Genomic DNA, 17,593 nt, shown 5'->3' with positions numbered 1-17,593 from the left:
CACGGTTTGAAAACAGGATAATACACAAGAATAACGGAAAATTAAAAAAAACTTTCGATGACGATTCCTTCAATAATAGTACTATAACATATAATAACAAAAACGAAGAAGGTAAGTAGTAAAACAAACTCTCAAACTCAGAGAATCCATTCGGAAGCAAATTGATAGTTTGTTAACAACAATAACTATACTTATTTACAACAAATGCAATCATCTACTTATTTTTTACTAATATTAATTCCGCCGTTTTATAACTCCCTGAACCATCTGACGTTTTCTTCTGATAGTGTGATGATCTGAGAAGATTTTGCTCATTGTCGCTCGGGCGGTTCGACGATTTTCTTGCTTTCGCAGCACACATTGGCCACCTATACAGTGCTGAAAAAATACGTAATATCGTTTGAGACTCGGTTGTACTCAATTTCTAACATTAAGGATATTCAAGTAGGGAAAAGTAGGGAAATTATTAGCAGGGAAATTTTTCACGGATGAAAAAATTTAATAGAAAAATCTAGCGAATTCGTTAGAACATTCTATTGGATTTCTATTGAACTTTCTATCAGTTTTTCTGAGAAAACGATTTTTGAAAAAATGAAATTCAACACATTGCGTCCATAACAACTATGTACTTGCACCTTCAATTCAGTTCATTATACTCTCTAGTTTTTTTGCGACATTAAAAAACATCAGTTTCCGGACGCATAATTGCAAACAATCAAATTAAGGTATTTACGGCGTGGTCAGGGGGGGGGTCGAAAAAAGTCAAGAAATTGATGATTTTTTGTATACATTCTTTGATTTTTTCAAAACCCATACGCAAAATCCCAGATAAACTAGGAGAATGGGTGAAACACAAGAATATTTAACACGAGTGCAACCAACTACACATGAAGAAGTGGTGCGACGATTCAAAGACGAAGACAGATTGTTACAGATGTAGATGGTATGTAGGAATAGGGGAAAGTGGGGTGAAATGGATCTTTTTTATAACCCTTAAATCTAAATTTTTCCTTATTACTTTAAAATGTGACTCAACTCATCCCATTCACATTATTTGTCTAAAAACATTGCCGACATAAAATAGTATATTGTGTTACAAGTGCGTAACACATCCTATTTTTGACGTGGATACGTCTATGGTTTCAATATGGGGTGTAATTTTGGGAAACGGTCCTTATGTGCAGCGCCATCTCTCGGAATTTTAGAAAATTCTAGATATTTCAAGGTAATTCAAGAAGTTTCTTGAAATTTCTCAAAAATTTAAGGAGTTTCTATAAATTTCAAGGAAACTCAAGGAGTTTCTAGAAAATTCGAGGGAATTCAAGGAGTTTCTAGACAATTTGAGAGAATTCAAGGAGTTTCCAGAAAATTCGTGGGAATGCAAGGAGTTTCTAGGAAATTTGAGAAAGAAGGAAAGATCATGGACGTATCCACGTACAATTACAGCTGTATTGAAGATACAGCCGCCTGCAATTTTTTGTGCCAAATTCACTGTTCGACACGGTAGTGGAGGTAAAGTGGTTGTTTTTGCGCACGGAGTGCGTAAAGTTCAAGGTCGCGCGTAAAACGAGCACGTTCCGCACACTAAACGGTTTCGAAAAGTGAACCTCTTAGGCAGGCATCACAAAAACGTCTATTTTACCACATGTTTATCTTCTAGTGAATGCTTACGCGCATGTTCAGACTATAAACTAATGAAATTTTTCGACAGTTTCATGCTCATCAATTCATTCTGTTTTTTTACCTTATTATTGCCACAGGGTGATCCTTCAGCGGCTGGTGCTCGAGGTAAACAAAATTTAATGTTCGGGTCGAAGCAGTATAAGCTTGCGCAAACATTTGCATCACGCTGAAACATTGAAGTATTAGAGAATAGTGAGTTGTGTGCTAATGGAATAAATGCAATCAGTTTCTTTTCTGATCATAGATCAATTATCCGGCAAGAATGAAAAGCTTATACGCTCCATAACTTTTTTCCACCAGATTCAATTTGATGAAAAACAAGGCGAGTTTTTTGAAAAAAAAGAAAAATCAAATCGGACGAGTAGTTTGGAAGATACTGAGCAAAACAGTTGTCACATAAAATCGAATATCTCCTAAACTACTTAACTGATTTCGCTTATCCAATATCGCACCCTGCAATATCATTGGAGCTACAATCGTACCAAATTTCAACATCCTATCTCAATTGTTTCGAGAGTGATCGTGTATGCATAGATTTTACGGAAAAAATGAAACAGATTAATTATTAACTGATTTGATGGATATTATTTATGACAAGGAATATTTTGACGTCAAAAACTTCAATTCAGTCGTGTAATTTTTGACGGATTGAGCTGAAATTTCGCCCAGATGTAGTCCCAAACAATGCCAATTATTACAGAATTACAGAATTTCATATTTTTAGCTCGAATTTTACTCCTTTTTGCTTCCACATGGAAGCTTTGTAATCCCTAAATTTAAGTTGATGGATTTTTTGCGTTATATCGAGTCAGTATGATCCAAAAAGTTCGAAAATGCAATTTTCATTCTAATGTGAACGCTCCTTTAAAATGGCATTCGTGAAAAAGAAGGAAATACCTTGCATAGAGTTGCTCCATACTTTGCGCACTGTTCTTCCAATGATAGCAATTCTCCTGGTAATATTTTGCGCAGAGAAGGCCCGGGTTTAGGAGCATTATATAGACATTCGGCTGATTTAGAGCTACGAAGGAAAAAAATGAAAGAGAAATTAGTACAGGTGTCGGCGTAATTATAAATTTTAAATAAAATTGAATTTAATAACTCAGCAACTATTTAATTATTAAATTAATGATCAGTTGAATATTTGAATTCTGAATTATTTCATCAATCAACGATTGAGTTCGGAAGATTGACAATTATTTTGTTAATCGCAAATCCTTTTAAGAAATTTAGAAATATTTAATCAATAGTTGATTAACAATTCCATATTGTCAATTACTTAATTCATAGTCTTTGGAAAAATTTAATTATCTATTATTTTTCAAATTTCAATGAAGATAAGTAAACCTTCATCATTGTGCTGTGCAACTTCTCATAGTATTACTAAACTAATTGTTGATGCCGATCCCTCAATTAATGTGAAAAATTAATTTCTTTGTAAGAAAATCGTAATTCAACTTACTTGACGAATTCTCGGATTTTGTCTATACTGCACTGAGACCAGTGGAAACTATTTGTCTGAAGGCTAAGTGCAGAACTCATCAGGAATCCTTCATGATCTTCGCATGCCTTAGTGGTTTCACTTCCATCATGTGGAGAGCCCAACCTTGAAAAGAAAAAAATTGTCACACAGATGCCAATTTTTTGAAATTCAATCGCTCGAGAATAAAATGTCTTACAAATGGCCCACTTCGTGAGCAGTGCTGAGTATGGCACTGAATCCTCCGTTGTCCTCAATGATTCCAACTGCATTCATTCGTTTGTTAACTGTATCCACACTGCAGGCACCACTTTCACGTGCATATCCTTCAATCAATTTCATATGGTTAATATATCATCAAAGTAATATGGGTCCAAGAATGTCTAAGAAACTCCTGTTAGAAAAACTTGGTCAAAACAACTTGGTAACAAAAAAAACTTGAAGAAAAAAAAATTCGAACAACTGAAACTTCAAAAAACGAAAAAAACTTTCAGACTTTTAACGTCTAAAGAAAATTGCAAAGTCAAACATCATCAAGTTAAACAAGCAAAGGACAAGATAACCGAAAGGTTTTATTGATGGCAGTTCAATTTGTCAAAGTTCAATTAACTAAAACTAACTAACTTTTCCACGTTGAATTTAACCAGTTTTTTTGGCGAAGTTTTTTAGACGTGCTCCCAGTAATATACATCGAATCCGTTCATTTTCGGAATATAATTCTAATTTACCTAATGTATTGGTGTCTGGAACATTCTGTCTAAGATTGTATAAGTCCATTCTGAAAACATGACAGTCTCATTAGTTACAACATTAATTACACTGTCATCTCTCTACAGAGTCAAAATAAGGGCCACAAGGGTCAGAATAAGGGTCATGAGGGTCAAAAGAAAAGTCCAAATAAGTATCACAAGGGTCAGGTGAAGGGTCTAAATAAGTGTCACAAGAATCAGATTAAGGGTTACAAGGTTCAAAATAAGGGGCTCAATATCTCTTTACATTGTAAAAATCCAAATCGACTTGGTGATGGAAACTTGACGCTCGAAATTCAAACTCCAAAATTAAGGGAGACTCAGAAATGAAGGGTCAAAATAAGGGTCACGAGGGGCATAATGAGGGTCACAATGGTCAGAATAAAGATGATGTGGGTCATATAGGGGTTGGCGAATGTTTAAAAAAATTAAATTCTACCGTGTCATTGCCACTGCCAAATCGTATTTCGAAGATGGAAACCGTGATTCTTGATAAAACTGCTCGCTCATTTGTACAATGGCGAGATCAGCATCTACCATTGATCCTTGTTGCCTGTTCTTCTCGAAGAACGGTGTTCCACCGTATTTCTGTAAATTTTAATGAAATATCAATGATTCTTTTATTTTACTTTTCAACTTAATGATAGACGTATGTGAGTTAGTCTACTTACAGTCGAAATCATGAATCCAGCGATGTTTAATTGAATTCTCGGTTTACTTAGGTCTTTATATAGGAGGTCAACGGCGTTCCAGTAGGCCAATAGGTATGTCAACGCTTTTTTCAAATCATTGTTCTGAGTTCTACCGAAAAGGACAGATGATTGTTGATAAGAACCTTCTGAAGATGCTATTCCAGTATTCACAGGAAAGCGTTGGCAATTCAAAAGAAAATACTTACTTGTATAGAGTGTAATCCATGATGACCAAGATCTCTGGATAAATGACATCGGGGGTTGAAGGCGATGAGTTATTGGTGCGCAATTCGTTATGACCAACGTGTTCACCTTTCACCAATCCTAATGATCAAATAATAGATTAATAGTATAGAGCGAAACTGGACGGACTGTTATTACGTGAGTTTTTTGAAATTTCAATCTTACGTATTCTTTGGGGAGTTCCATGATTGGTAATATTCGGTTGTTTGTAAATCACATGTTGATGAGTTTGTTTGAAGTGATCGCCTGTTCCAATGAAGTTCCTCCCGTTTCTAAAGCGATGCTTCAGCCTTTTCGGCAGGGGTATTATTACAAAGTCTTCCAAAATATGTCCAAATATTTGTACAGTTTTGCCAGGCCTGTTATTCACAATAACTGCTGACTTTGTCCGCGAATCTTGATATGCTTTGCCAACTCCTTTGAAGGCCTTAGGGAAAAATACAAAAATCAAATGAGGAGTCAGTGTAAATAACAATCGTAAAATGATTTATGATTCTGCTACTCACATCACGGACTTTCGCGTACTTTACTCCTTGCGGTTGAGACATGTCTGGGGCTACTGCAAAAACTGGAGTGTCAAGTCCATATAAAATACTTTCGGTTGGTCTCAGGCGAAGCCTCATTGTTCTGTTGGATGCCCTCAAATTCACCTCTTGATCTTCATCTGCACTCCTTTTGTGTAATGTATGCAGCACAGAAACGACTTCGTAAGGAGGCACTGAAATATTTTTAGCATGATATCTTTTCTATTATTGCTTCATGTTTTTTTCGAGACCTACCTGCTGCATGATGCGAAACTTGGAAAACTTCCTGGATTTCTCTCTTTGTCATATGGTGATGAATCTGGAATTTTGTTTTGTCATAATTTGGAGTATTTTATTTGGCAAGTGAAATACTTCTAAACCAAATTGAATCTGAATCCAATCTGTGTGATTTAATTACCTGATCAGCTTGACAGACCGCTACCGCATACAGAAATATAAATCTTGTAATCATCCTTCTGACGTTTCTAGATTCTTGAGAAGAAATAGCGAAAGATTTGCTCGATCTTTGTAGGAAATTTTGTTCCGTTCGAGATATTCCACTTTTGCAGAAGTTGTGGTGACGTGGTTGAATAAAAAGTATCTGGAAAATCATGGCAAATTTTACTATACCGGAGATAATCGCGGAGCGAACTTGTAATTCAATTAAAAACCCTTTCGGAGAATATTTTACTATTTGGTCAGTAAAAAAACACATTAATGGATTCAAAAAATAGTGTTCCTTGAACAGTAAAATTTTCCGCACTGGTAGGGTATTTTTTTCTCGGTCCGAGAAAAGAACGGGTCGGGCTGCCAATTGATTTCACTAAATCACTCGAAAAATCATTGTCCATCGCAGAAAAATTCCTACACACATGTGAATAATTACGCAATATTGAGCAATTATTCACGTTCATGGGATAATTTTTGATAGTATAAATGGTAAATTTTACAATTTCAGTACAAATTACACTCACTTTAGTCAATTTTCCCGAGTCAATGAAGTCAAATCACTATTCGTCGCGCATTTTTTGGTTGGATATAGGTTGAAAAAAAAACCTAGAAAAGGCTTCTGCTCCACGATAACTTGACGTGTTTGGTAATTTTTCTCCAAATTTGTTCACCGTGTATTAGGCAATCAAGGTAAACGAAGTTGCCTCACTACCGATGTGTCGTTGAACTGTTCCGCTGCGAATTAATCCGCACTATTAGTAATGTTCGGCACAATGCTGAAGACTTGAATACACATCGTATCCGAAGGGATTTGAATAGCGGAATCGCGTTCCTATTGATACTCATTCAGCGTCTCGTATTTGTGACCTTTGGCAACCATCTGTGATAATAGACCTTGCCGAAAACTTTTAACGCACTATCAGTTTATAGTGGAACGGAAAAAAACCAAATTTGACGTCAGTGTCAAAAATCAAATATTGTTAATCCAATTAATCGGCATAGTTGAATGGAATATATTGGCATTCAAACGTTGTGAATTACGCATACCATTAAAAATCTAAATGATCAATCTATGTCAACATATTTGTTAACCACCAAATTATTGATTTCCTGTGAATACTCAACGAGTGTCGAGCACATACTCTGATGTATTATTCTCGTACCGCTTCATACATCGAGTGTATTGTTAATTATCCTATTTTATCTATTGGGATCAACCCTCGATCACTCGCTCCATGAGCGCGGTGCAATAAATTGTTAAATACGGATTTATATCACAATCATGAACACTTCTATATTTTGTTAAACATTGATACTTTACCAGTCGAGTTTCTTCTTATTCACAATTCCACAATTGATCAATTATTCACACTTTAATTCTTCGCTTATTGACAATTCTTTAGTTTTTTTCACAAACTTCACAATTCAACTATTACTCACTATTACTCAATTCAGCTCCTGTTTAACTTATGATTTCCTTAATCGTTCCGACTTCACACTTGCACTAGATGTTGACAATTTCAGTTTCTTTTTTACCTCTCAGCTCGGTCAAGGACCTATGGGGTATCACCAATTTTAAGGGTAGAGGGGGTTCAACGAATCACTTTGAAAGGAACCCGAAAATTCATCCGGAGGGCGGCGGTCATTGAAGGTCAAGAGAGAGGGGGTGACGCGCCACCATCAATGGGAATTTTGCTAGTCCAGGTAAAGAGGTCTCGCACCTCACTTCAACCGTCGGAGAACGGAAGGGAGTAAGTCGTAAATCAAAAGGAAAGTAAAAACTACCAAAGTGTTTTGGCAGAAATAAATTGGGCAGTGTCTATTCACACGCTCCACGGTAACTTTAACCGTGGATATTCAGGACGTTTGCGACGATATGGAGATAGTAGACTAGTAAACAATTTTCTCGAATACGAATATCAGTATAGATTAACCCAAATAAAAAATGAAATAAATAATTGACTAAACGCAAATAAAAGATGAAATGAATGGTTTTTTACATTTTATGTGAACGTTTTCTTAACGGTTTGGTTACAAATAATTACATTACAAATAACGGAATGGTTTTTTACATTTTATGTGAACGTTTTCTTAACGATATTCATATTTGTCTAATGGGGTCCGAGTGCAGGAGTGGGTGCCGAAATATAGTGCGAATAATTTTAAGGGTGATTTCCCAACCAGGGGAGACTCCTACCTGAGTTGGCACAACTCTGGTTTTCAACTCTGAAACCAGAGTTGTGCCAACATTGTCCAGTCGGCTCTAGAAGTCTCCCCTGATTGAAAAATCATCCTTAGAGACATTCGCACGCCATTTCGAGACTCCTTTCATTTGAGCCCAAAAAAACATTCACATCTTGTCTGACGCCTCTGCTGTGAAACCTGGTTTTCAGCTCTGATTTTTAATTGAAAACCAGAGTTTATAACAGAGATGTCAGCCAAGATATGAATATTTTTTTGGGCTAAATGAAAGAACGGGTCGAGAAATGGCGTGCTGACGCCTCTAAAGATGGTTTTGAAATAGGGGAGACTCCTAGACCCCACTGGACAATGTTGTCACAACTCTGCTTTTCGACTGAAAACAGACATCATTTTTAGAGACATTTGTCATGTTTAGAGACATTAGCACGCCATTTCTCGACCCGCTCTTTCATTTGAACCTAAAAAATCATTCACGTGTAGTCTGACATCTCTGCTACAAACTCTGGTTTTCAACTCTGGTTTTCAATTAAAAAACATTCACATGTAGTCTGATATCTCTGCTACAAACTCTGGTTTTCTAATTGAAAACCAGAGTTTATAACACAGATGTCAGCCAAGACATGAATGTTTTTTTGGGCTCAAATGAAAGAGCGGGTCGAGAAATAGCGTGCTGATGCCTCTAAAGATGGTTTTGAACCAGGGGAGACTCCTAGATCCCACTGGACAATGTTGTCACAATTGCGCTTTTCGACTGAAAACAGACATCATCTTTAGAGACATTTGTCATGTTTAGAGACATTAGCACGCCATTTCTCGACCCGCTCTTTCATTTGAACCTAAAAAATCATTCACATGTAGTCTGACATCTCTGCTACAAACTCTGGTTTTCTAATTGAAAACCAGAGTTTATAACACATGTCAGACAAGACATGAATGTTTTTTTGGGTTCAAATGAAAGAGCGGGTCGAGAAATGGCGTGNGAATAATTTTAAGGGTGATTTCCCAACCAGGGGAGACTCCTACCTGAGTTGGCACAACTCTGGTTTTCAACTCTGAAACCAGAGTTGTGCCAACATTGTCCAGTCGGCTCTAGAAGTCTCCCCTGATTGAAAAATCATCCTTAGAGACATTCGCACGCCATTTCGAGACTCCTTTCATTTGAGCCCAAAAAAACATTCACATCTTGTCTGACGCCTCTGCTGTGAAACCTGGTTTTCAGCTCTGATTTTTAATTGAAAACCAGAGTTTATAACAGAGATGTCAGCCAAGATATGAATATTTTTTTGGGCTAAATGAAAGAACGGGTCGAGAAATGGCGTGCTGACGCCTCTAAAGATGGTTTTGAAATAGGGGAGACTCCTAGACCCCACTGGACAATGTTGTCACAACTCTGCTTTTCGACTGAAAACAGACATCATTTTTAGAGACATTTGTCATGTTTAGAGACATTAGCACGCCATTTCTCGACCCGCTCTTTCATTTGAACCCAAAAAATCATTCACATGTAGTCTGACATCTCTGCTACAAACTCTGGTTTTCTAATTGAAAACCAGAGTTTATAACACAGATGTCAGACAAGACATGAATGTTTTTTTGGGTTCAAATGAAAGAGCGGGTCGAGAAATGGCGTGCTGATGCCTCTAAAGATGGTTTTGAACCAGGGGAGACTCCTAGACCCCACTGGACAATGTTTTCACAACTCTGGTTTCCAACTGGATTGCAAGAGTTGAAAACCAGAGTTCATAGCAGAGATGTCAGACAAGATGTGAGTGAGAATCTACCGTAAATCCACGGTAAAATTTACCGTGGAGCGTGCGAATAGACACTGCCAATAAATTAAACGAGCACTGGTTCAATATGAATAGATTTTATAACTCTCAATGGTCCCAGGGAAATGAGTGAATACCCGTGAACTTTCAGGCCTTGGGGACTGGCAAAAACCGGGATTAAAACCGTGAAAAAAAGCGACAGAATATTTCCAAAAGTCTGAATAGATTTATAACACTCGAAAATCTAGGAGACAATTTACTCGGAGGAAAATGAACACGTGGCTAGAAAAATATAGCTGTGGCGAGATTGCTTCATAGATCTCCTGAATACGTTGAGGTTGAATACGAAGTTGTGGAAACCTCTTGAAATTTTAAACCACATGAAATTACATGATTGATTTGATATTGAAAAATTTCGATAAATTTTCATAGTGATCATTTTGCAGTCAAATTTCCACTGACATCAAGAGATGGTGTTTAGGGATTGTAAATGTTCACTAATTTTTTTTTTTTTTATGCTTATTTTATATCGCTTCGAGTCTGATGAGACTATATGGCGATTGATCAAGACTTTAAAAATGGTTAGATCTCACCATTCTACCCGGCCAGGAATCGAACCTGGAACCTATCCGTTGTGAGGCAACGGCCTTAACCACTACGCCAGGCCACCGGGAAATGTTCACTAATGATCATCGCTTCCCAAGTATACTTATAGTGAATGACAAATAGTTTTAAAAAACCGTTTTTATTTAAGCTTTTTCAACAAATTCAGAGCAAATACATTATTGTGCAATATATAGGTGTATTCAGTGATTACTTGAATGATATTTTAATTTTCAAAATTAAAGTTGAAGATCAGTAGTAACACTTGAACATAGATAGCAGCTGGTAATAGTCTTTGTTTGCAACACTTGGGACTTCGTTATGAGGTTCGGTGAAAAGTCAAATTGTTTTATGACGGTCGTGGCCAGGTAGCAAAAGTGTTTCGGACACTTCTTTATTGCTCTGCCTGCACCCTTTCACTAAACAACCTAGAGTGCGATCGGTTAATTTTCTTCTTTCTCCGAGGATTATTTTAATAAATTATTCAAATGCGAATGGCTTTCGTGGTGTGATCGGTATTGGTCGAAATAATAATGTCGGTGATTAGTTCTCTCGAGAATGTAAATTTAAGGGAGAAATCACTGGACCTCTCATCGGACAAAGAATTGCTCCTACACGGAGGCAAAAGTTGGGGATAAATTGCCGAAGAGGTCAATTTACGATCCTTTACTTATTTCAGAATATGTTTGAGGACATAGCCATCGTGATGTGAATATTTTTTCAACAAAATGGTGAATGTCATCTTCACCGGCGATTTCATGGGAATAACTCCATAAGAATAATTTTCAAAACTGCGCTGCTAGTAAATAGAATTCGAAAAAACTGAAAAAAATCTCATTGCCTCGTCATATGGTTTACATATGGAAGAGAGCGTTTGAATGGAATTTCTTGCATTTTTGGAACTCAATGGGAATCATGGGACTCAGGAATGCTTTAGCATTTGAAGGTATAACTAAACACACAGAAGAAACAAATGTTTTGTCACTATCATTTATTCTTACATTACAAAGAACGTTTTCTCATTTTTCATCTCCTCTACATAAGAATGAGTCTCGTCGGTATTTCTTTTGCTTCAATTATCAAAAGACTAACGAAAGAGCCAACAAACAAACAAACAAACAAATTGTTGTACGTATTTTTACAAGGCGACTCGCACAAAGACCACTTCCACTCCATCTCTCGAATCCCCGAATAAATATATTTAGCAGAAAAATAATCGTAAGAAATAAGAGAATTAAAACAATAAATCGAATTGAAGATTTTCCAAATCATGAGTACAACGCTGAAAAGGTTTTACCTTCTCTAATATTTTCATTGAAATACGTCAGGCATTCTTCACATCAATATATTCAGGGTAATCCACGATTATTCTAAATTACAAACAAATAAAAGAAATATTAATTCTTAAATCTCAATAATCGCTTCTACGTTATAATGATGTAATATCCTACGTTAATGTGAATGAATTATACTTTTTGACGTTTTTTGTAAAATTTCTTTGAGTATCAGATTCTTAGAATGAAAACGTTGAAGAAAATTACAATCGATTTCTCCAATTAACTCAATGACATTCAAGAATGTTTAACAACACAAAAAAAAATTATAAAAATATGTAAAACAATGTGAGCCGACGAGATTCAAATTTCATTATTTGATTTAAATACATCTTATGAACACTATTTCTCGTGGTAGTAATTGTTTCAAATAATTCGAACACATTTCTGCAATATTTCGTTTCAATTCCCTGGAATGAGATTGAAAATAGTGGAAAAGATGTGGATTTTAGTCAATTTATTGTTGAATTATTTTATCCAATTGGCGATATGTTCAGCCGCAGATATTCTTCAGGGAAGCGCAGCAGCGCCTTTTCACAGATTGTAGATGGCACAGCCACATTCTCAGCCTGTCAATCTGCTCTGCGCAGTCTGACGCCACGTCGATGCACTCACCGCCCTCTGTTTCTGGAAAGGACATTGAATTGTTGAATTAACGATTCATTTTATTAGATTCAAATGTTCTCCATTATGACAGAAGGAGAGACGCAGTGGCATGAGATAGTGACGTAAATCAATTGGAGTATTGTTTATTAATTAATATATACGCTGATGAATATCGACAAGCAACAGACGTCGACAGATCAAGTATCAGGTTTTTCATCACGCTGTGACGAAAAGTGAACTTTTCGGCACGCTCCGCGTGCCTAAAAGTCCAATTTCCGCCACATTGTGATGAAAAATATTGTTCGTAACTCGTGAAAAAATGTTTTTTAGCTCGTGGGATTATATATAAACCTCCCACTCGCCAAAAAACACTTTTTTGCACTCGTTACGAAATATACTATTTCATACACATAAATGATTTGAAAAACGAAATATGTCATTTTCAATCGCTTCGTAGTGACCTGGGGTCGTTTGTGGACCTTTCAAGGGTTTCGTGTTACGATTATCAAGCGCATGTCATTCTCTGCTGCAAGAAGATTATAAAGTCAGTGTTATGTTGAGAAGAACAATTCTATTGTGAAGTGATGAAACAAGATAAGCTAATTGTATTTGGTTTTTGGGAAATGTCTCAATATGATATAATGACGAAATTTTTGTGAGAAAAGGTTTTGTTGAGCAAAGTCAGAGCTATAATGAAGGCTCTTGTATAGATTTCGCTCATCTAGATTCATTCGGTGATTGGGTCGACCCTCCCTAGCTCTCCACTTTCGGGGCTCGAGATTCGGAGAACAAAAAGCTAGAGGTTGCCACTTCCCTGTGCGTAAGGGGTGTCTTAGGACAGAGACACTGCGACTATTCGGGCGAGAACGCAATAGCCCCCTCCATGTCTCAAAACATATTTCCCTTTTGGCGCCGTCTGAGGGGCGTGACGGCGTACACGTAGTGGGGGCGATATTGCAGACATTATACATGAAGTGGAGAGGTAGGGAGAGTCGACTGTATTTATCAAAGTATGATCTTCAATGTTAATTTTACATTTTTGATCCTTCTTATGAGTTTATGAAACACATCTCGTATTCAAGAGAGAGCTACATAAAACAACCTTCATACAAGTTTACTATCTATTAAAGCATAACATTTAAATGTAATGCTTTATTTTTACAATGAGCTTGAAAATTGAAATATCAATGATCGCTCCACACAGAAAAATCTATTTTAATGAATCAGATATTCCACGAACGATTGAAATACATATTGACATGGAAGAGTTACTTAAATTTGAAAAAAAAAAACTCGGTCTGAAAAAAACTCGGTCAAGTCTTATCTTGTTCCACTTCACACTCGAATTATTGCTAATGAATATATAGTAATATAGTATATTTGTGGTGAAGTCTGTCCAGACGTGGAATAGTGTCAGATTACAGCCAGAAGATCCCAGAAAATTTCGTTGAATTTTTATAGAGAAAAGGCCAGAGCATGAGAGAAAATTTCGTAACAGATGTTCGTATTTTAGAATATTTTTGTCAATTTTATTGAATTTTCTGTCATAATTGTTGTCTTACCACGACCTGCAGTTGATTGTGACACCGAGCTCAAAAAACTGTACGGTGTATTTCTACTAAATGTACTGTAATGTGGACTGGGTATGATTGGACTCGAGGTCGTAGAGTACACGTTGGACAAATTATTTAAATAATTTCCTCTCTTGGTCGTTGAGATATCGTGTCTATTGTAGTATTTGTCGTAATTTTTTATTTTATTGTATCCAGTTGGACGCTGTGGAATGGGTGTCGTTCGCGTACTCATACTGAATGATTTGGGACGTTGGGTTGAGGAAGAGGGTGGACGACTGTACGTCGTATCGTCGAGGGACACTGATGTGTGATCACTACTCTTGTACTGTGTCGTTGATTGGGGTGTAGGTTGGGTTGATGTGCCCCATGGGTACCTGTGTAGCATATTATTCTGCATTTTTAACATAGAACATCATACACTTCTTAAGGATATCCAAGTAATCTGGCTAGGTTTTTTCTAGCGAAATTCTTTTAGTTTACTTCAGTAGCCGAACATCAGAGCTTTCATTTGAGCCCCATTTGACCCAAAACTTCCGGACATTTCACAATGCTTTTATTATTTAAACTTTGCAAGTATGAATTTGAATGCCGATATTGAACCGTTAGAAAACATTTTAAAAATCTGAAAAAATTAGAAAGTTTTTTTTTGGAAAAAGATTGATGAAGTAATTAAAAAATTGCAATTTTTGAAAATTACGATCGCCGATTTAAATTGTTTGCTATTTTTTAAAGTATTCTATGAAAATGTGAGGATAGGAATTGAATTTATGGGCATTGGGTCATTATTCGAAAAAATATATCAATTTTAAAATTCTCCCTAGAAATTGAAAAATAAAAAATTCTGTGTTCGGGTTGATCACGTTTCTCTTTCTCTTTTCACTTTCTTCAATCAGAATTAGACCATAGAAAGAAAATACATTGATTTTTCTTCATTATGAAAGAAAAAACGTTTTGAAATTTTCAAGATTACAAAATCAATTTTTTAGATTTATTTCTGATTTTCCTTCTCTGCATTTTAAACTGCTGGGGCACAAATGGCGTCACTCATGGCTCGTAATAACTACTTGAAAAAATATTTTTTTTCAATTACAATGTTTTAATTGGGGAGCACTTTCATTTCCTCATGTAACTGTAATTATCGGATTCATTTGGCGATGAAATTACTCTGACTATTTTCATGATCATCCAACAAATGATGACTAGCATGTGATATTTGCAAATGAACAGATATTCACGCACGAAAAAATTTAATAGAAAAACCTATCGAATTCGATTTTTCTATATAACTTATTCTTTTCATATATTTTCTACAGAATTTGTTCGACTCAAATTTTCTAAGTTTTTTTCATTCCATTTTTCTTTTCTTCTTATCAAAAAAATCAAACGAAAAAACTTAGAAAATTTGAGCCGTGGAAATTCTATTGAAAATATCTCAATAGCATAAGTTATATAGAAAAATTGAATTCTCTTGACTTTTTCTACTGAATATTTTCTATTGAACATTTCAATAGAATTGGCCAAAAACTAATAGAACAGTTCAATAGAAATTCAATAGAATTTTCTAACGAATTCGATAGGTTTTTCTATTAAATTTTTTCGTCCGTGTTAAATGTCCTTCTATCAAATCAGTCAATTTCCATCAAGCAAATCTGTTCCACGCCATCACATATTCTCCCGTGGAACATATAGTTTTTCGGCAGAGTTAATTTTTTCTCTCAGTCTATCGTCCTTGATTACTTTGTTCCCACAGCAAAAGCTAATTTGATATTTTTTCCGTATAAATAAAAAATTGCCATCAATTGAATTCAAAATATATTCACAAAATATACCTGTAATCTGTGCTATTATACTGCGCATACGTTGGCCGACTTTGAGAGGCACTATTGTATATGCTGTCACGCCTGACATACGTAGGAATATTTTGTGTATAATCCGGAATAATGTTTTCATGCTCAGCTACACATTTTCCGTTCAAACAATACTGAAAGTAAAAATAATTGATTGTTACGAATAAACTGTTGTAGTCCATCAGTCATTAATATTATGATCATGAGCGGTGATTACCTGTCCATCTCCACAGGGAGAGCCCTCGGCCGCGGGTCTGTAGGCAACGCAATAGCCGGAGCCCGCATCGAAGCAGAATAATTGTGCGCATACCCTGTCATCTTTCTGTTAATAATTAATGAATGAATGGTAAGGATTGAATGAAAGACGAACGGTAGCTGATAATTGCCGAGTTCCAATCCTACTTACGAAACATGCGCTCGTGCCACGATCCTTACGACACTGTGCATCCAATGATAATAATTTTCCAGGCAAGACCCTGGGCAGCGCCTCGTCCTCGTGGGGTGCGTTGTATAAACAGGTAGCTGTGTCACCGCTGTAAGTCATTGAATTGTTAATCTAGTAATTATCGTTTCATTCACGTAGCAAAAACCGTTGTTAGTTTTCATTAAAAGAATCTTAATTACGAAAATCTGTCGGGATAGGATTGGGTGAGAAAAAATGATCGTAATATGTGAAATTTTCGTTCATGCTCACAAAAAAACCTAAACGTAATTTACGCTTAACGCGTTTTTTTTTTTCGTCATGAATTAAAATCGGAATTTAGACATGAAAAAGGCGTATTTTATATTTGAATAAGCATCTTTCAAGCTGAAGTAAATTACGATCTTAATGGAAAAGGATTCTACGATTTACTTATGCGCTTTTTACGAAAAAGGCATCGCATTTTTAGCTTGAAATCACCTTTTTTTCGTTGTTAATTACGGACAAGTAAACATGAAATACGGAAAAAATCATCGTAATTGAAGAATATGATTTTGCATAAAAGTTACATAAAAAAGTTCTAATTCTCAGGACTTTTTGCGTTAACTTAGCATAAGTGAACAGATTGAAAATATTCTCGTTCTTGAATTGATGATTTTTTTGTCATTCAGTTGGTGAAACACCGCTTACGCACGACGTGAAAAACATATCGTTCGATACACGGCCGTGAAGAACTTTTCTACCTCATTAGATAACAGAACTCGCCTTCGGCTCGTCTATTAACCTCGTATATGTGGACGTCCGCATGAAAAGGGACCACTTTGTCGATATGGAGTTATGCATACTCTGATAATATTTATAACATTCCGCACATTTTGAGCCCAAAATGATCCTCATAGGGTGACAAATGACGTCACTCGAGCAGATGAAAAAAAACACTTTAGCATGAGTGTAAATGGGAGTTGCTGAGACAAAAACGTGAATATCTCGGTAACTAGAATCGACAAAGTGGTCCCTTTTCATGCGGACGTCCACATATATCCCGAGTCGAGGATTTGGTTTTGATTGGACGTACACAGGTCTTTCAAGATCTGTCCAGACCTAGATGGACCTGGTAAGTCCTAATCACTTCCCCGAGTCGAGGATTTGGTTCTGATTGGACGTACACAGGTCTTTCAAGATCTCTCCAGACCTAGATGGACCTGGTAAGTCCTAATCAGTTCTGCGACGTACTTTTCCAGAGACCATTCGAATCCTCAGTTCTTTTCGGTCCTGAGAAGTCCTCCTCGATGCTACCGAGAACGTGTGATTTTACGAACGGGTGAAGGGGAAGACATGTATGCGGAGGGTTGAAATTTGTAGCCAACGAGGAGACAGGGTTGCAGAATATATTTTAGCCACCCTCATCTCCCCGTT

The 17,593-nt window shown here is 36.4% G+C and overlaps 1 protein-coding gene across 4 annotated transcripts in view; it reads right to left on the bottom strand.

Moving 5' to 3' along the window:
• Nucleotides 1-11,369: 11,369 nt before the first annotated feature.
• LOC107038817 (venom metalloproteinase 3) overlaps nt 11,370-17,593 on the bottom strand; it is a 147,749-nt gene continuing 141,525 nt past the window's right edge. For 3 of the 4 annotated variants that reach the window (XM_015258110.1, XM_015258108.1, XM_015258109.1), the window contains 5 exons: nt 16,163-16,289; nt 15,974-16,078; nt 15,739-15,890; nt 13,898-14,283; nt 11,370-12,356 (listed from right to left, as the gene is read on the bottom strand). In XM_015258110.1, coding sequence (XP_015113596.1) covers nt 12,223-12,356; nt 13,898-14,283; nt 15,739-15,890; nt 15,974-16,078; nt 16,163-16,289 — 904 coding nt within the window. In that variant the 3' untranslated portion in view covers nt 11,370-12,222. The remainder of the gene's footprint in view (nt 12,357-13,897; nt 14,284-15,738; nt 15,891-15,973; nt 16,079-16,162; nt 16,290-17,593) is intronic. The other variant, XM_015258111.2, reaches the window with a different exon arrangement.

Source organism: Diachasma alloeum, unplaced genomic scaffold (assembly GCF_001412515.2).
Source record: "Diachasma alloeum isolate Michigan unplaced genomic scaffold, Dall2.0 Dall_scaffold_00288, whole genome shotgun sequence".
NCBI lineage: Eukaryota > Metazoa > Arthropoda > Insecta > Hymenoptera > Braconidae > Diachasma > Diachasma alloeum.
Note: the sequence above shows the minus strand (reverse complement) of the source record. Positions and strands in the feature narration are given on the sequence as shown.